A 24903-nucleotide genomic window follows, 5' to 3' on the forward strand; every position below is an offset into this window, starting at 1 on the left:
GGCAATCATGTGCAGTCTTTACTTATTGTGACTCGTGTTTACAGTTTGTATGACTCGTGTCATGGCTTGTCTGCAATACGTACTTTCACCAACATACCCTAAAAAAAGGTACGTTAGCACTGATATGTGGGGCATGCATTGTATCTTTACATAACACATATTTACACGATAATTTTTAGTGTTAATTCTCAATATTCATTCATACATATGCTTTGGTGTGTGAGTTATCGTATTATATCATTTTTACTATTACATCTGGTTGAAACAATTAAATTAGCGAATTAATATTTTAGAGACAGAAATAAACAATACAGTATAGATGCACATTTACGTTTATTAGTACTAAACATATACACTGACTGTATGCACGAAAAACACAACAAAAGATAAATCTTAACAAATCAAAAATTAAATTGATCACCACTTCCCTTAGTTTGGCTATAAGAAGCAACCCGTGCACTATATCTTCTACTACAGATTCTCTTTGTCCGCGCTTGTTTAATCTAGTCAAATAACAACAACAACAACAAGAGTCTAATATGTAAAATAAGTCTGAGTTAAAAAGTCACAAAATGCGTCCTTACAGTTTAAAAAGAAAAAAAAAGAAAAAAATATTCTTTCAATGAAACTGTAATATTTTTCGATATAAGTCAAATCAAGGTTTAAGTTTGTACTCAATTATAGAAAAGTTATCAAATATCCCTGATAAATAATAAAAAGTAGAATCAAAGTTAATTACTTTACAAATTACATATTAAGATAAGTTTAAAAATCACTTAAAATATGTATGGGTGCTATTATTGATTTGTATTGAAAACAATAAAGACAATACCTTTAAGTACGATTACAACAACTTTGATGATTGAAAATGAAAAAAAAAAAAAAAAAAAAGAACAACAATAAATAGAAAAGAAAAAAACAGCAACCCCAAAAATTGTCCTCTTCGAAATATCCGGAAAACGCAAACCTTCGCATGTACATGTACGGTTGTCCTCCATTGTGTCTTATTATGATAAACGATATAACGATAATAAATAAAAAATGTCTTTAATGCTACCATATACAATTTTGGCATCGAAAATTTATTTCAAGATTGGGATGACAATAAAAATTTTAATAATGCGTTGACTAGAACGATAAATGGACTCCAAAGAGACACCCACTGCATCACAAAACCAAACAACATGGATCAAACATTTAATTAAAAACAAAGCTGAATAATGTAAACGTTTAAAAGACAAAACACTAACAGTCATGTGCTAGTCAGACAGTTTTTTTACTAAAGTTAAACGGACACAAAGACACCACAAAATATTAAATTCGTACAATATTTAAAATAACAAATTCAAAACAACATTATTAATAAACATTTACATATAAAACACTAGAATGTGTAAAAAGAGTCTGTTCTGTTTTTTCCAAATATGTTTTGTTTTCGCTCTGACTAGTTAGGGTATTCGATTGTCCCTACATTCTGCTTATTGTAACGCTTTAGCATCCATCCTAACAATTTACCAAAATCGCCAATATTCATTCTTTTCTCTTTTTCATTTTTTACTTCACGTGGTAAACATTTCATGACGAGTTTAGAAATTGTCTGTAAATAAGAACATAACTTCATTTATTTTCAACAGACACAAATGAAAAATAAAATAATGATAATCATGGTATCAAACATGTTAACTGATTTCTTTTCATGATGTTAGTAAGATGTAGGAGAAGAAAGTGTGATTTTCATCACTGAAAGATTCCTATGATTTATAACTGTATGAGATTCGGTGAAAATTTGCCTTTTTAATATTGTAAAAAATAGCAATGTTTACTAAATTCCATCTGGGGTAGGCAGTTGAATAATTGTATGCTGTAAGAAACTCAACAGCGCAATGTAACAGATAATTCTAAGAACGTGTGCATTAAACATTCGTATAATATTTATTGTGAGGTCAAAACCAATAATTACGAAACTGTCGTTTTTCATTTGATACGAGTAAAAATAAAAATCAAAACAAAACTAGAGACTGTTTTTCACGAAACATATATGTCTCCCACTAGTTAACTCGCATACATTGTAAAAGACCACAAATCAAGGCCTGAAACTCACGTGAAAATCAATGAAACATAAAGTTTAGAGATATACACAATAAGGCTTGACACTATCCATTCCTGTAAAGTCTGGTTTAATTCCAAACAATGGTAAAGGAAAAGTCACACAGACATCCTAGAATTTGACAAATAAACTCTGCTGAAAATCATAAAACTGGAATATCTCGATAATATGCACAGCAACGCGTCACGCTGGTCACTTATGAGGGTTTGTTGAAATTCAGCAATTGTATACGCATGTAATGTAAACACTTTAAAATACGACAAACCAAGGACCATAACTTCGCAGAAAAACACTGAAAGTGAGCACTCGTCATGCCGATGATATGCACAACCAGACTTGCCCCTGATAACTCATGTAAAGTTTGTGGAAATCCGCCCAATATAAGGCTAAATCTTTAAATCTGACAAATAAAGGACAATAACTCAAATGAAAATCCACGAATCGTAACATGCTGAAGATATACACAAATAGGCTTGCTACTGTTCATCACGATAAGTAGTAATTAGTATGGTTTGGTGGAAATCTGCCGAATAATATAAGGAAAGTTACCAAAAAATTTAATTTGCCGAATAAAGGGCCGTAATTCCACTGGATATCAATGAACCGGAACATGTCAACTTTACTTTGCAATAATTAGGCTTGGTATAAATCCGTCTAGTGGTGTCCGGACAAACTTTTGGACTGACAAACAGACGGACAACACAAAGTAAATATGTCTCCGCACAACTCCATCGCTTGAGGTATAAATATTAAAGCCAAACTTTGATACATAGATATTTCTGTTGTAAACAAGTTTTTGACTCCCACCTTGTTTGTGTCGGGTTTCACCATGACGTGGTCAGCTCCAAAGCGGCCTACCGTCAGGCCCGTATCATGTATTTTGTCCAGGATAAACGCTACACGTGCTGTCACAATAACCAAGTTCATCATTGGAATAGTGCGTGCTGATGTGAAGTATTCCTTGAGGGACAGATATTTCTTGTCTTGGTGCGACACGAGACATCCCATTTTATTAACCTTGCGGACGTTTTGTAGATGTTCTGCAACTGTTTCAGAACGGAATTAACAGCTTACGCTAGATATACTAAGTTTACATAATAAAACTACTCGACAAAAATACATTCAATGCGATAGATGACTTGTACAGATATATATGAGCCGTGCCATGAGAAAACCAACATAATGGTTTTGCGACCAGCATGGATCCAGACCAGCCTGCGCATCCGCGCAGTCTGGTCAGGATCCATGCTGTTCGCTAACGGTTTCTCTAATTACTATAGACTTTGAAAGCGAACAGCATGGATCCTGACCAGACTGTGCGGATGCGCAGGCTGGTCTGGATCCATGCTGGTCGCAAAGCCACTATGTTGGTTTTCTCATGGCGTGGCTCATATATAGATTGCAAGATACTATCTTGCGTTCTTCAGAAGATCATATGTAATTATCTAATGACTTTGGATCCTCACACTAGAGGAATTTCACTTTCAAAGGTACATTCCATCATATCACCGAGATATTAGAAATAGGTTTATCTGAATATACATGTATTTATGAAAATACTGGAAAAGCTAACTATTAGAAAAGATCGCATAGCGACGAAAATATGAATCAGATTTTAATCCAAATTTTAAAGATCAGCGAAGAATATAAATTATCAGCAAAGACGAACATATTTTTACCTAATTCATGTACCATAGATAATTTCTTTCTCTTGAACAAATGGTCCTGCGGAAGTACAGTAAGTCTATTTCGTTTTGGTTTATCAGTTAGGATGGCAAATAGATAACTTATATTTATTAGCAAAATAATAACCTTAATTATTAGGATTACCTTTTCTCATTCAAAACTATATATGGTCAGAACATAGTAATTGAATAACAAATGTACTATACAATACAAACCTTGTTTTCCCGTTGAAACTCGAGTGGTTTGACACCTAAGGACTTTTAGAATCTGTAATAATACATAAAAAATATGGCAATGTGGTCAAAACTTGAAATACAGAAATACTGTCGCGATTGAAAACACCCAACGAAAAACAACACTAGGTAATTGTTGTGAATAAATGGTAGGGTCGAACTTGTTTATACACATTTTAAATTACTTTCTAGCAAATATCCTTTCAATGTTGCATTGATACGACTGTTTACAGAAATAAGAGAACACATTTAGCCTGACACTGACGGTCATGCCTTTCTATTTACGGTGAAAGCTATTATTATAATTGTAAGGAACATGAATAGTATGTGGACTGAAACAAGAAATAAACAAATTCCGTCCAGTAACTAACCGAAAAGATACTGCGGTGTTTTTTTAGATTTTAACTGCAGCTACAGCAATTTTAAATGTACTGCAAGATATCATATGACACGCTGTTCTTGGAGCAGTGGATGCAGAATACTTGTATATTTTAGTGGGATTTTCGTTTTATAGTTAATATAATAAGTTGTAACTGATAACCTTAAGAGAATTACATGCTATACTTAAAGGTCGATATGTATGTTTGTAAACGACGTCATTTGAACTAAGTTTGAATGGGCATTTATTTACCCAATGCAGCTCTATCTGAAACAGATGTTCTAGTTAATGCATACTACTGTAGATTTGAATCATATCTTATACAACTATATCGTATCTAAAACAGTAAATAGAAAGTGTTCTTACCCTGCGACCCAACCGAGAGTTACTGAATGTCGAGTACGAATATAAGATTGGATTCAAAGCTGACTTCAGGGGCATAACAAAAGCAGCAACCCATGTGTATGCATCATCACTAACGGTTCCCCCATACAATGCAATTGCTCCTTAAACCCATATAAATTATATACATTATGATATATCAAATTAATGTTATACTACAACGTCATGCAATTTGTCATGTATATGAAAACGTAAGTACAGTTTAGTTAGGCAATTGATTCAACAAACTTTCATCGTATGCTACGAAAATTCAAAAGCATTTAACAACAAGATTACCATAAATACTTCTACTGTATCTGAGGACATCTAACAAATTCCAGTTAGAGAAATGTTTTTCTTGATCTGATAAATGACGATTGATGTTAACAATTTACTGTCTCAATGTCCACATGGAAATTTTCAATAATATTAAACAGTAAATATGTCCGCTCTATACACTTTTTTAAATTAAGTTATAATATAGTACAACTTACCAAAAACACAAACTGGAAACCATGCCAGGAAATCAACCATTACAATTGCCAACAGCCTTCGAGAAACTTGGAATTGAACTCGGCGATCTGGACTTTCGAGCATAATTTTGGTTCTGCTGATGGTTACGTAAATAAAACTTTGACCAATGGCGATACAAACAAAGCAAAAAAAGTTGAAGACAATCAACACACCCGTCGAATAACGCCAGCCGGACAAACGTTCGGTTGTCAATGGCAAAGTAAGGCAAACAGCTGATGTAGAATAGAACGACTCTCCAAAATAATGTTTCATTTGCTCCAAAGGGAGGATAGGTATTACTGCAAATATAATGGCTGTGATCCAAACAACGGCACACAAAACCAGGACATATGACGCTGTGAAACCTGACAGAAATTTGGTCGATTTGAAACGATCCAATGTGATCAGAGTGAGTATGAGCACAGAACTTTCCATTGAAACTATGGCAAACCCGCCAGCAAGTGAACAATACGTGCTATTTCGCCATGAAACATCATTCCAAATATAACGCCCTCTATAGGTTTCGTCAGCAATTGATACAATTAACAAATAAATACCCATAAGCATGTCTGCCACCGACAAGTTTGTGACCAAAATGCCATAACCACACTTACACGTGTCACGTTCTGACAGAAAGCGAAATACAAATGATAGAATATTTCCGAAAAAGGCGAATATAGCTACAGACCAAATAAACACACGCAACACTTCATTACGCATTAGATCTGAACAAGAAGAGAATTCATTAGGTGATGGGAAACAATTATCTATGTCTAAACTTGTTGGCTTTATGCAACAAAACATATAAGAATCGGTGTACAAGAAGGACAGTGTGTTTAAACCGGCAAATGAATCTTTTCCGAATACTGAAATTGCGTTTTGTTGCATATCCAGTATTTGTAGGTTTTGTAAACTTTTGAAAGCATTACCATCGACTGTATTGATTTGATTATAAGAAATATTTAGGACCTGAAGTTTCGACATTCCTTGAAATGTATTTTCAGCAACTTTTCTCAAAGATAAACCGCTTAAATCCAAAATCGTCATATCTTTAAAAAAACGGAATGAATTAACTTCTATATCTGAGAGAAGTTTGTTCCCTTCTAGTTTTATTTCTTTTAGATTTTCTAACCCATTGAATGACTGTTTTGAGATTTTCACAAGTTTGTTAAAACTTAAATCCAGCTTATGCAAATTTTTAAGATTCCAAAATGATAAATCTGGTATCAATGAAATTTCACAATATGCCAAACTTAGTTCGAACAAGTAATCAAGTCCCTCAAAAAAAGATTTATCATTCTTCAAAAACACTCGGTTATTATTTAAATTCAGCTTTCTTGTGTCTTTTGAAACATATGTAAGGCTTCTGAGATCCCGTTTCCTCATGCTGCAATCCGTATCACCCGCAATACAAGTGCAGAAGGAGGGGCACGTAGCGTTACAGTGTGTTTCGTCGTCGCCTGAAGAGCAGTCGTTATAGCCATTGCATACCTAAGAAAGCAAATCAGTCCTTTTCATAATGTAATGGTAAATAGAAGCAAAAAAAAAAAAAAAAAAAAAAAAAAAAAAAATCTGTATGTAATGTAATCATTTTATATCTGTAAATTTGGCCTGACACAACTTACTCATTATGAAGATTTGACAATAAAGTATTATTTATCTTATAATAACTAATAATTAATAATTAAATCTAAACGACGATAGAACAGATGAACACTAAAACAATTTTACCTGAGTCAGGGGTATACATGTTTTCGAATTTCTGCATCTGAACTGGTTTGGACATTTCCAAGTATCTATAAAATTTTGATATAAATTTGTTGCAATGTTAAAAGTTAATAAGTACATTGTTTCTTGATATCAGATTAAAATCAGATTAAAATAAAAAATATTTTCTGGGCATAGAATTGTACACATGCAATACTGTCTTCATTACATTAAAGATTTGTTTTATTCTAAGCAAGAGGGCTATAACCCTATGCCGCTCTCCAGAGATTCACAGCTTAAACATGTACAAAAAACATCTCTGCAACATCGGCAAATTCGGGGTTTGGGGTTCGGGGAGCAATACTGGAAAAACTAGACCCTTCACAACATTTGACAAATTTGACACAAGTCATTAAAACACAGAAATAAATATCTTCCTGTCCATTACATGTTCTACCGTCAAAAAGTTATTCCCCTTTAAACTGAATGCCATTTATAAAGAAATAAATATAAACAATCGCTGACAACTACTTTCCATCTAGTTATGTGAAATTTCAGAACTGGGACCTTATTGTAAATGCATCAATACGAAGATGGGTAACAGTTCTTTGGAAATAGTTTTTAAAGCGTTGAACTGTCCGAAAGTGTGGCCTCTTTATGCAGAACTTTTCTCGAAATTCAATGTATTTATCAATAAATTAACAATTGAATTGTAGAGTAATATACATGTCATAGATGCTGTTCAATTTTCATGCAAAACAATCCTTTTATGATTTGGTGTTGATTGATTTTTCTTTTGAAAATATTAAGCTAGTCGTGAAACAATTATAGTAGAGATATTTCTGTGAAATGAGTTCGAAATCGAACCAGAGGTATAGAAGGAGACCTCGTTTAAAGATCTTTCTATTTTCGCTCTTGCTGCTATGTTTGTGACGAATCCGAATAATATAAATAAACTTATTGCAGGGTTATCCAGGAAAAACTTCTATGGAATTATTTAAAACAAAGACAAGATATTAGCTACTAGTACCAGTTTTTACGTCACTGGTATTACGCGACAGGAATCGCACCCATGACCTCTCGCACTTGAAGCGGGCGCTCTACTACTAGGCTTCCGCGGCATTCAGCTGTTGTTAGAAGACATTTTTATCTTATTTTATTTTGCAACATAGCGGTACGGTAGTTCAAACGGGAGATATGCTTAGAAGGAAATACTGACATAGATAGACAGACGACAGACGATGAATGGTCACAATAACGCTGACTGAACTCTTTGCGCCCCGAAGAGATAAGGAGTTGGGTTAAATTTGAATATCTGAAGCAATAATGAAATGAGATAAACGTACGAAGGTAAAATATAAGCAGATTTTGTTTAAATGGCGTACTTGTATGACAATCTTACCGCAGAATGATTCGTCTTCACCAAACATGCAGTCCATACGCTCATCGCAGACGGACTTTATCGGTATACAAAAGCTGTTAGGACATTTCACAAAGCCGTATGGACATTTAAACGATTCTAAAATGCATATACATAAAAGTTAATCAGAATACGATACATGCTGCAATGACGAGCAAAGATCTACTGAAAGTTATACTGCCAAAGAGTTGTTTAGTGTATGATACGTTTTTTAAACTGGATCTTTGCCTTTTATGTTTCCTGTTGTTCTGCTAAGTTCAGTAGATATGATAGCTCGGTGCCCTTATACATTTAGCTCTAAGCACATTGGTGTACCAATACCTTAGATTAACTCTTTTTTTGTATGTTTCAGTTTGTGTAATCTTGTGTTAGAGCCTTTCTCAACGGGGAGTTATTCTATTTACACAATCTTGTCTAACTAGTTGAAATGGGGGTAATTGCATACCATAAACGCGTTTAAACCCTAGCCTCCTTTATAGAGATTACTTTATATAGGTTTCTGACCGTTCAAACTTGCTTTTTGAACGTTTTTTATTATATGTTATGTATATTGTCTTGAGTGTTGGTGGTGTTATTTATCCATTCCCCACCCGCCACTGGCCACAACTGTTAAGCCTTTCTTCTTTTCACTATTAATGACGTTCGATACCAAGCATCTAAATGTTGGAGCTCTTAAGTAGTATTTTGTCACCGTCCTACTTGTCTGTTTTGCTTTGTCTATGTATATCTATGTGTGTACGTCCGCGTGTGTGCGTGTGTGCGTGCGTGCATGCATGTGTATGTATAAGCGCGTCCCAAATAAGATACCCCTTTCTCTTACAAATCCCCATTTTCGGCTTTACAAAGCTGTCTATGCCAACTTTTACCTTTTTATAGAACCAATAAAACCTTGTAAAATTACAATTCTGCAACCAATAGAAACAGCGGGACTGGCCAGAAATTAATACATGCGTACTTTATTTGCCTGAAATTACAAAAAGTTTCGTTACATTTGAACCAAGTATGGTAGATACCGTCACTAATGACATTTATCGGAGAAGCACAAAATATTACTTCGGACTACGTAATACTGGATTCTTACTTGAATGATGATTGGTTTCTGGAACTCCAAATTCGCGAAACTATTTATGCATAGTGCAATTGGCAATCATGGTGATCTCGGCTTTTCTTCGTAAACTCTGTAATATACTCACGGTTTGATTTCCAACGCTTGATAAAACTAATAGTGCAAGTGTTTGATATGGCTTTGAATCACCAAACGCCGTCTATTTGGTGGTATATGTACGGAAAAGTCTCAAAAATGCTGTATTTAATATCTAACAATGCACATCAATATTCGAACTGTTTCGTAAAGCGTCAAAATTTTGTTAAGAAGTAATGCATTGCTTAAGTAAATAACGCGCAGGACTTCTATCCAACATTTACAGCATATTAAATCCCTACCAACGCCGAATGTGTTTTTGTTAAGGATATTTCCTGTTATTGTTTGTTTGTTTGTTTTGGGTTTAACGCCGTTTTTTAATAGTATTTCAGTTATCTAACAGCGGGCAGTTAACCTAACCGGTGTTCCTGGATTCTGTACCAGTACAAACCTGTTCTCCGCAACTAACTGTCAACTTCCCCACATGAATCAGAGATGTAGGACACAATTTCTTTTATCGAATCGTCTCAAAGAACATACGCCCCGCCTGCCCGGGGATCGAACTCGCGACCCCGAGATCCGTAGATCTGCGGTCTCCCTACTGAGCTAAGCAGGCGGATATTTCTTTAATAGATACAACCCGTCTGCTATATCTTTTCACTTCAATTTCTATTTATTTCTAATTGTGGCGGACCTATTTTGCTATGTTTGTCTCTGTCCGTGTTTGCTTTGCTCTGTACTACCAGGACATCTATCCTCACATTGAAATTATGTTGTTTTTGAACTCACAGTACAAATACAATCAGGTTTAGGGGAGGAGCGAATGTTTGAAAACAAGTTTGGATTTTTGTCTACAGACTTTGCAATTAAACACCTATTACAAACAATCAATCTTGTTGTCTATGCCAGCTTCAACCAACAGCTGATATTGACTTTTCTCATTTGTCGGAAATTACCAGAGAAGCAGACGTATTGCATGCGGTTTAATTTGTACACTGGTACATGTTATGATTATACAAAACCGAGAATACTCCGTAAAACATTTTTCTGGGAAATATGATGACTTATATGTAATGTACAAAAATAAGACAAAAAATAACATGTGTCTCAGCTGCTTCGTCAAAACAAAATGCATAACATTTGGAACAATCATTACTGAGATAAGAGGGCAATTGTATTAAAACACTGCAAATTATGAATATGCAGGGATCTACTGAAACAGGATACATGGAATGTCAGTTTTATATCTAGCGGCCATGAAAAGTTTAAGGTGGACAAAAAGAGTAGATTATCCTGTTTGATCAGTTTTTCTGTAACGAGGGTTTCCTTGATGTCTCTTTAAGTAAAAATCACTGCCTTAAACTATACAATTTAATGTGTTTTAATAGGAACTTAAAATTTTGAAATATCTTGAACATTTTTAATTTGTTGTACATTATGGATTGCGTAGGGTTTTAAAAATGTTCGAAGAAATATTATTTTCGATTTTGTTTCACAGGTCAGAATTTTAACAAATGAAAAGATACCTTTTGACCTTGAAATTTACGTTACTTACAGGATTAAAGTTAACAAAATACCTCTGAAATGATTCATAAATAAAATCTGATACAGATAAAGACGTTAATCACGGAATATCCTGCTACAGATCTGATTGATCGAACAGCAGACATTGTTGTTCCTTCCACAATAGGTGTAAACGTAATATTATAGTCTTAGCCGTCAACATTTGAAATGACGATGAAAGAATGTGATATTTAATCCCAAATGTTGTGATCAACTGTTTTGTAAATACATGATTAAGTTTCAGAATTTACGAGAGTGTAATCTTTTCTGATTTCTTTTAAAATGAGTCTTTACAACTGGTTAACATTGAATTATGCCCGAAAAAAAGAACAACACGTTTATGATGGTATACTACTATTTTTAAAAGATTAACTCATAAAACGATAAGCTAAGTTAAACTTTGAAAAAGGCAGACAGAAATACCACAGTTAAGAAGATGTGTGTTATCCCTGCACCCAGTCGCAGATCCGTATCTATCAACATTATATATGCAGCGAGTATCAGCAGGAACTACTTTTCCATTGTTGCATTTAATTTTGTCTGAAGACCTTGGCATGGCTGTAGAAACAAAAGAGCAGCTATTCAAAACAAAACGAACAGGATAAAAAAGAAAATTTCTGATGTATTTTCAATTCCAAGAATGATATTTTAGGTTATCATAATCGTTCATGATTTGCAAGCATGCCCTTTATCATAAACTATAGTTAACATTTCGATAATAACTAGTTTGAAAGCAGACCTGCATAGAAAAACAAATGAATATATGAAAATATCAATGAATGAGTAACCTTCCAACTTTTACAATCGATAAAGTATTTGTGGTATTTGCTACTACATGTCAGGTAAATCGGCTGAAACGTATTATTATTTTTTGTATCTCACATATTGTTAGATAGTAATAGATGAGTGAAACAGATATTCGTTTCATTTTCTTAGTAACATTCCCATATCTTAATTCTTTCTTTTTTGCTAAAATGACGCTAAAAAGAAATACATCGCAAGTGCCGAATACATCTGTTAGAAGTAGACAACACAACCTAGCTAAAGACGGTAGCGTCAGTTTGACTTAGGTCTGGTTTTGAAAAGTTTGAAATGCGAGGCATGTCAAAGCACTTCTATAGGCGAAACTCTAGTACAGTAAAACTGAATGTATTTCATAATTCCGAAGGACCAGAAAATATAACTGAGTCTTAAACATTGTTGGACTAAATGAATTAGGTGCCAATTTAGTGTCAATCCTAATATTCGATGTTGGCAAACTTTGAAATGTGAGTTTGGTCAGACTGACCAGAAAAGACAACTGGGTGGACTTGGAACAATTGCGACAAAAGAACGAGGGACCGACATATTATGATACCATAGGACATTTTGTAGACAAATCCGAAATAATTCTAAAACATTTTTAATAATCATACACGAAGGAATTTAATCAAGTACTTGGTATGACGATAACGATATTATACAAAAAAAGAATTTAAAAAGTTGATACATATTTAAAGCCAAATAAGTCCATCTTAACACTGATACTCAAATGTATAATATACTCTTTGGCCGGAAGTACCGATACGTGTTACCAGTTTCAATCTAACTGCAGACACTTACTTGAGTTACAGACAAGTGGTCCAACAGCCATTCTTAACTGGCCTTGTAAGTTGAAACCTTTTGTTCTCATAACTCTGACGGGAACATATGCCATGTTGTCTAATACAAATGTATCTTTGAACCACATATCCCTTGGAGTCTTTGACCAGTCCTGTTCAGTCATATTGCATCGACACCTGTTGTTCAAATGCAAAAAACCCCATCAGAATCCTTAACTAACCTTACCGCTTACCGCTTTGTAAGATACTGCATACGCAAAGGTATATTAGATTCATTTTTTATGTTTTAAAACAAGAACAATTACATCACATAGTTTATGCAATATTAACAAGTTTATATGTATTGACAGTTCTATGAATTAGATTTAAAATTAAACACACTAAATTAAAAAATAAGCACAGTATAAATGTGTACAACCACAAAAAAACTGACTGAACAGTCAAGTGTTACTGCATGACATGTAATTATGAAGCTCTATATGCATACTTTATATATCTAATACATTTGATGAAGATTTAATACATCTTAAGTGAATATCTAAAGATACAATAGTTTGTTGAAAGATGGCCATTAGATATCTTAATAAATTTTCCAACGCAACGTTTAAAGTATTGTAATATAACAAATATTTTAAAACACCTCTGAAGTTTTACGTACATTTAAAAAACACTGTCGTCAACACATTTTCAAAAATACAGTAAAATCAAATTATGTAGTCACATTATTTTATTCATTTTGATATCTTAACCCATTTTAAGGTTTGCAAAATACGAAATATTTCATTCATTAAAGCAACTTCTCATGTCTTATGGTTTGTAAGAGGTACGTGTGTCTAAATAATTCGTTTTAGCTGCATTTTTGAAATAGCAAGTGAGAGAAATACTTAGTAGTCAAACATAATCGTCCTCAACGTATACGTCAGTGACTTCAACGAATCCTCAAATCAGGCCACGGTGTCATTTAAAACACGAGTCAACTCAAAGGCAAGCGCGAGAAATAAAGGACTACATCTTTTTACTTTGACTTTAAATGACAATTACCATCAAGAGTTAAGAGTTTCTTTCAAGATATCAACATATAAAATGAAATTATATTCCAAATGGAGAACAATTAATTGTCACTGAATGCATGGTTGAACAGTTCAGTTGGTACCGAGCAGCGCGGGCAGATAGATTTTTCAAAAAGATGTTGAATGTTCATGATAAATTTGCGTTTTCTGATACATGATGTAACAGCAGCAAATTGTCGTATAATGATCAATGCAAAGAAACGAAGACTTTGTATCAAAATGCATTACAAGGATATATTTGTAGCACAACCACAAAAATAGACCTACAATAATACAAGGAAATAAGAAATATTATTATATTACAAAATTGAAACAATCTGGGGGTATTATGAAATGAATAAAATAAGACCAAAAAGCCTAAAGAACTTTGGTATATGTTCAAAAGTAAAAGTCAAACAATCACGATGTATCACTTCCATTTTGTTTGAAAACTTTTAAACAAAAATGTGTGTAAAAGGATCGCTTGGAAGCATAGAATGCAATCAAAAAAGAATAATAGCAGACTCGGTTTGATTGAGTCTGTTCATGAGAGGTAATAAAATGTGCAACACCTCTCACGCCCCCTAGCACCGGCTGACACAAGCTTAAAGACGTGTATATATCGGAATGGCAAGATAGTATAAATGTATATCCATCTCTTTATTTGTGAAACATTATCGGCGGAATTAGTTTCAAATGACGACGTAGTGACTGCAGCTTAATTCATACCGTTCCAAAAAAAAAAAAAAAACTCCCAGTAAGAAAAATATTGTGCCACTTTCAACTAGGTAGGTTGTCCTATAACCAAAAAAAAAAAAAAAAAAAAAAAAAAGAATTCCAACCAGTAGTATCGGAGAACTAGGACAGATATAAGAATTTAACAATTCAAGCGTAATGACTTCGCTGAATATAATTTGATCAGAACATGACGGTAATATACACAACTACGCTTAACACTAATCACTTTTGGTTTGGTGTTAAGCCTAATCATCAAGTAGTGTAAACACTGTAAAATTAAAGGTCATCACTAAAATGCTGAAAATAACTGAAATAGAACATGCCGATGTATGTATAAGTAGCACTAATAACGCAGGTAAGGTTTGTTGGAATTTGTTAAATGGCATAGGAGAAAAATTCCAAAAGAAATCTGACGAATAAAGAGGCATAACATCCCTGAAAATCATTGAACCGGAACATGGCCACTTGCCAAAGAATACTCCTGTAAGGTTTGATAGAAATCCGCCGTATTATATAACAGAAGTGGCTTAATCATAATTTACCTTGACGAACCAAAGGCCATAAGTCTGCTGAAAATAACGAACCGGAACATGCCAAAAATATGCGCAACTAGGCTTGGCAATGATCACTATTAAGAAGTTTGATGTATTTCCTCCTTGTGGTATCGGAGCAGTTGCCCCTGATAAGGTATAATGCAATAAATCAAGGGCCATAACTCCGCGGAAAATCATTAAACATGCCGACAATTACAATAAGGCTTGTAACTGATCACTCCTGTAAGTTTGGTGGAAATCGGTTTAGTAATATAAGAGAAGTGGCCAAAACATAATAAAATTTAATGAATCAGGACCATAGCTCCGCTGAAAATCATCAGTCCAGAAAACACTGACGAATCACAACTGGACTTGATAATGACTACTCCTGGGAAGTTTGGTGTAAATCAACCCGTTGTTGTCGAAGGAGTTGCTTTGACAAACGTTGTGACGGACGGACGTATAGACGGACAGACGGACAACAATAAATCAATATGTCTCCCGCAATACATATGGGAGACATAACCAGTTTTACTTATATCTATTTCTTACTGGTTCTGTGTCCCATTACAAACAGGGTTTCCAAGTCGATCAAGACATTCTTGATACAGGAGACAAGGTTCCGAGCCATATCCATATATCCAGATTCTATTGACTACATTTTTCGTCTATAAACGGATAATAAAATAAAATAAAATAACGAACGAAAATAAAGATTTTTTTTCCTCGCACACCAAACTAACGTTTCCAGTGTTACACATGCTGGCAAAAATCATTTGGCGCCCCCATGTCAGTCGACCTTCGTGCTGTTTATAACGATGTTTATTGCGTAAGTAAAATTCCATAAAATTAATAACTTTAAAGCTGCGCTCTGTTTCTAATAGTACATTTCAGGCTTTCAAATAAGTTATTCTAAGAAAACAAAAACATTACGTTACGCAAAAAATAATACAACTAAACCGGAACTTCGTTCTTGTGCGTCATTGAAAAGTTATGTCATCTTTTCTGTTTATGGTTGCTGATTTCCTAGGTTTTGTTTATATACGCTACAGGCTACAGTAAGAAGTATTTGTTTTGATTCGTTAAATACGGCATGCATGAAAAATAATCTACCAGTGGTGGCAGATTCAGATGGGATTATGTGGTTCTCGACAGAGCCTTGTTCCCGCCAAAACAGTTACCTTTGAACGGAATATTCCAATGTGCACCTTCATACCAGTGACATTTTATTATAAGCTAAGCACACTAGTATTCCTTATTCTGTGTTTCTTCTTTCTTGAATTAGAGCATCTTCTTCGAATTTCTAGATGTTTTGGTAATATGATCTAGTTTTATAGTATTTTTCCAGTCAGAAGTTGAAGAAAATTACCCTTTTTATACATTTTTATGCAAAAGATTAAATTTAATGTTCTATTCATACATAATTATCATTTTCATTTCTCTTACTCGTGATTTCTCAAATTTCGAACAAACATTTGCTTTATCTGCTATATCATTTATATTGATTTGGGGCATAAACATATATATCCTATATTTCCAACCTCAGCAATGTGTAAATATATACTATAACCAAATATCAAACCTTAAAATATGAGCACTTACTTAATATAGTTCATATACACATAACGTTAAAACATTTATGCTGTTAACAGAACTAAGCACGAGGTTTACAATAGTAAACACCGCTTCATACATGTATAGCTAAATACAGTATAAATGCATACCACCACTAGTTTACTGTTACTGCATGATATTGCATTTAATTATAAGAATAGCTCTGCATGTTTAATTTATATATTTAGCAAAGTTAAAATATTTAATCTAAGACAAAATGTTTTAGTGAAAGAATAGGCAATAGATATTCTTTAAGCAACAGAAAAGATAAAGGATTTTATTGAAATACGTACATGGTAACACTCCACTTCGACTTTCTGAGCACATTCCATTCCCATAGTTTCAAATATGTCGATAATATTCTGATTGGGATTAAGGGATCTGTGGATTAAATGGATGATATAAATAATGTAAAAACAATAAAATTATAAGCAAAAGTTGAAGGCAAGCTCCCTGATATGCGCTCTTTGAATTCGTTAACGATTACTAATCTGTACGCATCGTACAGCCTTGAGTGTGTCCAGGAAAAAGAAATGTTCCGTATTTACAAACCTGACAGCCTGCGCGACCATACTGCGCGGATGCGCACGCTGGTCTGGATCCATGCTAGTCGCAAATGCACTATGTTAGTTTTCTCATGGTGCGGCTCATTTAAAAAAGTAAAAAAGTAAAGATCATTAAAATCATTTTTGGAAACGATAATTCAAAGCCGCCAGGTAATATGTTCCTAACAGCCTAGCGACTTATTTGATGACCGATTCGACAGCGAGAAAGAACTTCCTCCTTTCCCCTATTTAGATAAAATCTATTTATTTATATTTGGATTAAAAGCAGTATATGGTAAATTCAAATTAGATTGTGATAATGAAAGGGATTTTTTTGCTGCATTATTCAAGATATACCAACATGACTTGGAATCCAACAAAATATGATAGACTTTTCGACAGATAGTGCATGAACCCTAAGACGAATATTTTGAATGAAAGGATTTTCCATATTTCTGTTACGAATTGACTGGAAAGCAGAAAGTGAGTCGGAAAAGATAATAATCTTTTCTTCACTTTGTATTTAGGGATAAATCAATAGCTTTTGCCTCGACCGAATATATTGTTGCGCTATTTGGCAAACGTAATTTTGATTGATGAAGGTGGCTGACACCTTAAAATCATCTCTCGAATGTAAGGTGATTTGATTTAACTGTATTTTGAATATTTCCGGATATGTTTCAGACTTACTTTTTTAAAGGCAGTTTTCATATAAAAAAGGCAGTTTTCATATAAAAACTAAAGGTCCGTAGTTGTGTATCTGGAATTAAATTTTCTTTTATATCATCAAATTCAAAATCAGTTTCATTGATAGATGATTTTATAAAAAACAGTTTGAATTTTCTCATATGAGATTTAATGAAAATAAAGTTATAGTTTGAATGAGACTTTCATATAACGACATACTTGTTAGACTTCAGAAGAATGTCATTTTTTGAGTTTCCTAAATTAGAATCAAATACTTTTCAGACTTTATCTGTTCAAACTACTCACATATAAATCTGGCAGCCATTAGCACTATCGAGCTTGGTGTCTAGAGCTCTCTTTAGTACACGACTAAACATTGCGTCACTCTATGTTATGTTTTATAGTCTGTTTCGTGTACACCCTTGTTCTGCTCGTATAGTTTTAAAAACGTCAATGTTATGGCGACAGTTGTACAAATGTCTTAATTTCATCATCGACACACCAATTACTCCATATGGTTTAAATTAAATTCACAAATAAGACTCAGTAAATCTACGAGCGGAAGCCCTGTGACAATTAAATATAACTCGTGTTCTGAAATTTTTGAAGTCTTATTAATATGTACAGAAGTAGGCAGTCACTTGCGGAGAACAGGTTAATACAGGGTTAGTACAGAATCTGGTTTGATTAACAGCCCGCCGCTAAATAACTTAAACAATGTCTTTGAACGGCACCAAAACTAAGAAAAACATTTAAGAGCTGAAAATAGCATGACTGTAGGATGACATATAAATAATAATGATAATAATAATAGTAATAATGTTAATAATAATAATAAAAAAACGACAAAAAACGATACGATACGATGTATATGAAATTACATCTTGCTCATTTAGATACAAAATGAGTCATATGAATAACTTAATGCTTTACGTATTTCTCTGCTTAAACTAAATTTATTCGATCAAATATCTTGAAAATAAAGATAAGCATAATTTGTTCAATACCTTTTGAATCCGGGACCATATGAATAGACGACTAAGCCTTTGTTTCTGCTACTTTTATATGGGACGGACGCTTCGTCTGTATGGTGGATAACTGTAGAAATGATTCCTGTTATATCGTCAAATTCACACTCCACTGAAAACAATTCTGTAATAGATAGAAATAGTCAAACAGAATCATTGTATCATTGCACGGATAGCCAACAAAAATCAAATCTAATTTGGTTTAGATTCATGTATTTGCTAGGTAAGAGCAGTCCGTATGAAAGATCTCTATAATCGGCGTAAGTTCAAAATAAATTGTAAGCACAACATGGAAAAGCCAAGTAGTTGCAAAAGGGACATATATAAAAGTGACTATTTCAAACGTTTTCAGTATTTTGGTATTTCAGCTATGGGTCGATTATGTAGACAACTCCTCCACCACTTCTCCTCAATAATTATAATACTCCGTTCCAAAGACAGGACAGGCGGAGAATAACGTCTTGCTCTGACGACTTTTGTTTACCAAATTAAGAGCAGGTTGGTTATCTAAACTTCACTTAAATACTCTATATCGAACATTATACTCCGCTCCAAAGACATATAAAGCAGGGAGTAAAATCACCTTTACGAACAAAACTGTGACTTTGCTTTCACATAGGCTGTTGGATAATCTATGCATCGACGTTGCAACTTCGCTACAATTAATATTAGCATTGGTAAGACAAACAATAGAGGAGAGTCATTTTACGAGGTTCTATGGCGACCTTGTTTTCACAAAACTGAAGACAGGTGTTTATCTTGGCATCTCCTATGCAACTACTCTTCACGTGATCACAATATTCCACAAGACAACAACGATGATCTTATCTTTAAATAACAATACTTATATCAACCACTCCTACAATCCTTCCTAGATCTATCTTGTATGTTCCAGATTGTCGAAATCCGTCTCTGTACCTGAAACGGAATCACACCAGGACATTTCATTTTCAAAGAGGTTTCGTGTGGTATAACGATATATTGTTTAATCAATCCATACATAACATATATAAGGGGACTCAAATTTATATCAATCTCTAGGGTACATGACGAGGAGCGGAATGAAACTTAAATTAATTGAGCGATATGCATGGCACCTGACAAGTGACGGAAAACAAAAGTCATAAGCACACGGGTACCGTGAGTACCATTTTGGTCTAAATTAATATATTAAACTAGGACTCATTTGTATAAGTTTGGAATTAATTCTAGGTTTCAGACTGCAACCGAATACAAAATATTTGATTAATTTTTATTTTAATCACTTACATTTTACTAGATGTCATCGTCTGATAATATACAGTGTTTCAGATTGCCAGCTTTTTTCATCCTTGATTATAAGTAAAGACATAGGTAGGGTCATTGGGATTCTTAACACTGTTGTCAAACATAAACATTGATTCCAAGTGACGCAAATTAACAAGCTACAAGGCGTGTAAATGTAACTATGTAAACTTTACGCCAGAACAGCAGTCTTTTAACGAGATAAAACAGATCCTGCGAAAAAATACTAAATCTATTATTCATTGTGATTGTTACGCCAAATACAACTACATAAATCTCAGTATTCAGTCCACTTACTAGTTTTCATTTTTCGTGAAAAAGTTTTGGTGTCAAATATACATTTGTACTTACTATTCTTCGTAAATCGCAATACACTCCCGGTAGATGTCCGCTACTCCTTCCATTCACCATGGAAACATTCAATGTGGCGAAAGTATACTTGCCTCTCATCTAGTTACAACTGTGGCGAAAGTGTACTTGCCTCTCTCCGCGATACAACTGTGGCGAGAGTGTACTTGCCTCTCATCGTACAACATCTGTGTCAAAAGTATACTTGCCTCTCTTTGCGTAACAACTGTGGCGAATGTGTACTTGTCTCTCATCGTGTAAGTAACAACTGTGGTGAAAGTGTACTTGAATCTCTTTGCGTAACAATTGCGGCGAAAGTGTACTTGCCTCTCATCGTGTAACAACTGTGGCGAAAGTGTACTTGCCTCTCATCGTATAACAACTTTGGTATAAATTTACTTGCATCTCTTCGTGTAACAACTATCCCCTTTGTGTGCTTGCCTCTCATCGTGTAACAAATGCTGTGTTCGAATATTTACCAATCATTGTAAAACACTTGCTGACAAACACTTACCTCTCTTAAGAAAACTATTTCTAAGTATATTTCGCTTACCATTGATCTTGAAACGAATGTTGTTTTGTCAATTGACATACACTTACCATTCCTCGCAAGAACTTTTGATCATCACATGTTCACAATTAGCTTCGTCGTACCCCGACGTACCTGAATTAAGTCCGAGCTTTCGATAAAAATTTATAAACAACAAAATCGTAGCAATATTTTAGTACCTTTAATATTCTGCCAATGAATAGATTTAATAGAATCAATTAATAAAACGATTTGAATGAAAACATCATGTCATTAAAACCTTCTGTAAGCAATTGGCGAATGATACTAACTTACAAGTATAAAATCTATAAGAAGATTATTTGGAAGCAAAATAATAGCATTTGATTTAATCTGTTCATGAGAGGTAATGGAAAGTGTACACCTCAACGTCCCCTACCACCGGCTTAAGCATACCTCTATCATAGAGATATTCAATAGACTCCACGATCCCAAATGACAAGAAAATATAACAACACTGAATCCAGCTTTATCGTCTTACAGATTTAAGATTTTACTTTTTAACATTCCTTTCTTCTGGTTTACAAAAGAGTCAATGTCTGTGAAACTGCACATTACGTTTTGATTCAGATTTACTAATTTGAGAAATTAAGGTGACAATTACCTGGACAATCGACAAAACCGTCACACACATTACTCATTGGGATGCATGCATTTTCTCCGGGACAACTGAACAATTTTCCACCGTTTGTGCAATTAACTGGTAACGATAAGAAAGACTTTAAAATCGCACATACTAAAATAAATGAGCCGTGCCATGGGAAAACCAACATAGTGGGTGTGCGACCAGCATGGATCCAGACCAGCCTGCGCATCCGCGCAGTCTGGTCAGGATCCATGCTGTTCGCTTTTAAAGCCTACTGGAATTGGAGAAACTGTTAGCGAACAGCAAGGATCCTGACCAGACTGCGCGGATGCGCAGGCTGGTCTGGATCCATGCTGGTCGCAAAGCCACTATGTTGGTTTTCTCATGGCACGGCTCAAATATGCCTTGCTTTAAATCGCCTAGAGTTTGTCATTTAAAAAATCTAACAACAAAACACACTTTGGCCTTAAAAAACTAAAATTAATTAAAAGTAACACTAAATGTCATCAACATTGATCAAAATAAAATTAACATGTTTTGCAAATGTCTTTCCTTAATCATTTACCATTTGCACAGTCGAGCTCATCCGACTCGTCCAAACAATCAATTTTTATGTCGCATCTATCAGAGTCTGGAACACATTGTCCATTTTCACAACGAAATTCATCGTTATTGCAATCTGGCCGAACTGCAAGTATAAAAAGCGAATTACGCGTTTAAAAGGGATATTACTGTCTAGTTACGTCAAAATACCTACATTAATAATCTAAGCTATATTTGAGGAAGCTTTTTAAAACAATAAACCTATGCTTTGTGCTGTAGACATCTCTATTAAGTACATGCCTTAAACATTGCCTGAATAATATGAATCGATATAGACTTAACTCGTGTTGAACAGAGTTAATGCCCCCTTACAAGACCTGATAATTTATTGTGTTATTTTGCGTCATGTTTATTTCACGATATTCGTGAAGACTAGAATTCGCGATATGCAGTTGGTAATATTCCTGGATATAATGCAGCGGGATATTCATGAGTACTTAAAATTTACATGTCGCTCTGTTCCCCAATATAAGCGAAAATAACACCAGTGCGGACATTCCCGAATCAACAGTAAATACCTATGTTTCTGTTGTATTATTATCAAAATTTACTGTTCATACCGCAGGCACGTTCATCCGATGCATCATCACAGTCTTGGATGTAATCACAATATCTGCTGATTGGTATGCATTGTTTATTTTCACACTGGAACTCCTGTACCTTGCAATCGGAACTGGAACTCGACAAATCTGAAGAAAAAGAGCACTTACCAGTACAACACCATAATCAGCTTGATTGTTTAATATCATAAATCTGACTCTCAAAATGAAAATGAACGAATAAACAGCTTTATTTAAGTCATACACAGATCTTCATTTCAAGGTGTATTCAACTGCATCTATAAAATCATTTTCAGACTTACGTTTTAATGCATACTTAATATAGTTAATAGCATCTGTCAGATCACCCAATGCTCATCTTTCAAGCGTATTTACAGGCATTTATAAATTCATTCATATACCTGACCCTAAACGCATATTTGATGCCTCACATGCCTATCATATTCAACGGCATCTATCAAATCTTTTACACAGGTACCTTTCATTGCATATTTAATGGCATCTATACACTAATTTACATACCTCTATTTCAAGGCATATTCAATGGCATCTGTACACTAATTTACATGTATACCTCTATTTCAAGGCATATTCAATGGCATCTATACACTAATTTACATACCTCTATTTCAAGGCATATTCAATGGCATCTATACACTAATTTACATACCTCTATTTCAAGGCATATTCAATGGCATATCTATAAAATTAATCTGAGGTAAAATTTATGATATGTTTATTAGAAATTTTAACAGAAACATTAATAGAAACACGACATAGTAGCACTTACAGCCACTGAATTCGTATTTTGGGAACTTATTTCAGTCAGTCGATTAACACCAGTTGGTAACATCAAAGAGATGTAAAAGGCATGACCAGGAGCGAGCTGCGACTTGGCCGATAGATACCTCAATCCACCATGGAGGTATGGAGGCATTGAGGACCTGCGGCAAACCACAAGTTTCATCGAGGCTACTGGTCTGACAGTGTAGTCGCGAACGATAAGAAGAAGAAGAAGTAACATCAAAGACCACTGAATAAATACTTCGTGCATATTTGAAAAAGGAAAACAATAGCAGCAATAATAAATTCAATATCCATGCATTTATGCAGTTATCTATTTACTCACCGCAACTGAACTCGTCAGAATTGTCTGGACAATCATTAAATTGATCGCATCTTCCAGTCCAGTCTATCAAGCTACCATCGATGCATTTAAAAGTTGTCTTCCGTAAGGTTCTATTTGCCAGTTTCAAATTATATCTTACTGGTTTTAGGTTGGCTATATAGAATATAATTAAACTAAAAATGAGCTATAAATGACAATAAAACATATATACACTTACGAAATTCATAAAATTTTGTCTGCATCTATTTATTTTCATTTAATCCTAATTTCCCACTAAAATAAGTATTAAGCTGAAATATTAGAAGGCCTTCACAGCTCAAGTTCTGACAATGAAAATTTGTGTTGGGCACAAACGAACACCATAAAATAAATGCATAAGAAACTTCTAGATCTTAAATAGTCGGATATCCATTAAGACCAACATACCGGAAATGTCCTTATAAAGTCTTTTCTCACATATGGCATTTGTATAATTTGTACGGCATCTCTGTACGATCCAGTTTGAGCTGCTCTGTGAAGATGTTAATCGAAGAACGGCACAAGCATCTACCATTGGCAAACTAGGACGTGCATTGTGAACATTTGACCAGTCCATGAACCTGCAGTTTATATATATATTCAGTCAGACCTATCTAAAGCAGCAAATTGCCACCAGTAAAGCCTCTAGCTACTTTGGGCAAGATGTAGAAATAGTACTTATTTTTTTTCAAGCTATGAAGTTAAAAAGCTTTGAAATGAAGGTAAATGTCCATATATTTTTGCAAAAATAGATATATTGACAATATGTTAACCAGAAGCGTATAGGTATGACCATTTGAACATGGAGAGCAGAAACATCAAAGGGACATAATATATTGAATATTTTCTATTCGGGTGTATTTCATTTATTAACATTCAGCA

General features: G+C 34.2%; 2 protein-coding genes across 2 annotated transcripts in view; both read right to left on the minus strand.

The window, feature by feature from the left end:
- Nucleotides 1-316: 316 nt before the first annotated feature.
- LOC123537425 (G-protein coupled receptor GRL101-like) lies at nt 317-19034 on the minus strand. Its single transcript, XM_045321140.2, has 12 exons — nt 18905-19034; nt 16959-17046; nt 15604-15719; nt 12733-12908; nt 11554-11688; nt 8409-8525; nt 7031-7095; nt 5281-6790; nt 4772-4911; nt 4009-4060; nt 2915-3153; nt 317-1597 (listed from the first exon to the last, which is right to left on the minus strand). The coding sequence occupies exons 2-12, from the start codon at nt 17001-17003 to the stop codon at nt 1445-1447; spliced, it is 2748 nt and encodes a 915-aa protein (XP_045177075.2). The 5' UTR covers nt 17004-17046; nt 18905-19034; the 3' UTR covers nt 317-1444.
- Nucleotides 19035-19706: 672 nt separating this feature from the next.
- The window catches only part of LOC123537426 (uncharacterized), a 28808-nt gene continuing 23611 nt past the window's right edge, over nt 19707-24903 (minus strand). The window contains exons 11-17 of the mRNA XM_053527978.1: nt 24430-24602; nt 24004-24156; nt 22875-23003; nt 22277-22399; nt 21730-21825; nt 21158-21221; nt 19707-19843 (exon numbers count right to left, since the gene is read on the minus strand). Coding sequence (XP_053383953.1) covers nt 19756-19843; nt 21158-21221; nt 21730-21825; nt 22277-22399; nt 22875-23003; nt 24004-24156; nt 24430-24602 — 826 coding nt within the window. The 3' untranslated portion in view covers nt 19707-19755. The remainder of the gene's footprint in view (nt 19844-21157; nt 21222-21729; nt 21826-22276; nt 22400-22874; nt 23004-24003; nt 24157-24429; nt 24603-24903) is intronic.

Source organism: Mercenaria mercenaria, chromosome 17, assembly GCF_021730395.1.
Source record: "Mercenaria mercenaria strain notata chromosome 17, MADL_Memer_1, whole genome shotgun sequence".
In the NCBI taxonomy this organism is placed as follows: domain Eukaryota; kingdom Metazoa; phylum Mollusca; class Bivalvia; order Venerida; family Veneridae; genus Mercenaria; species Mercenaria mercenaria.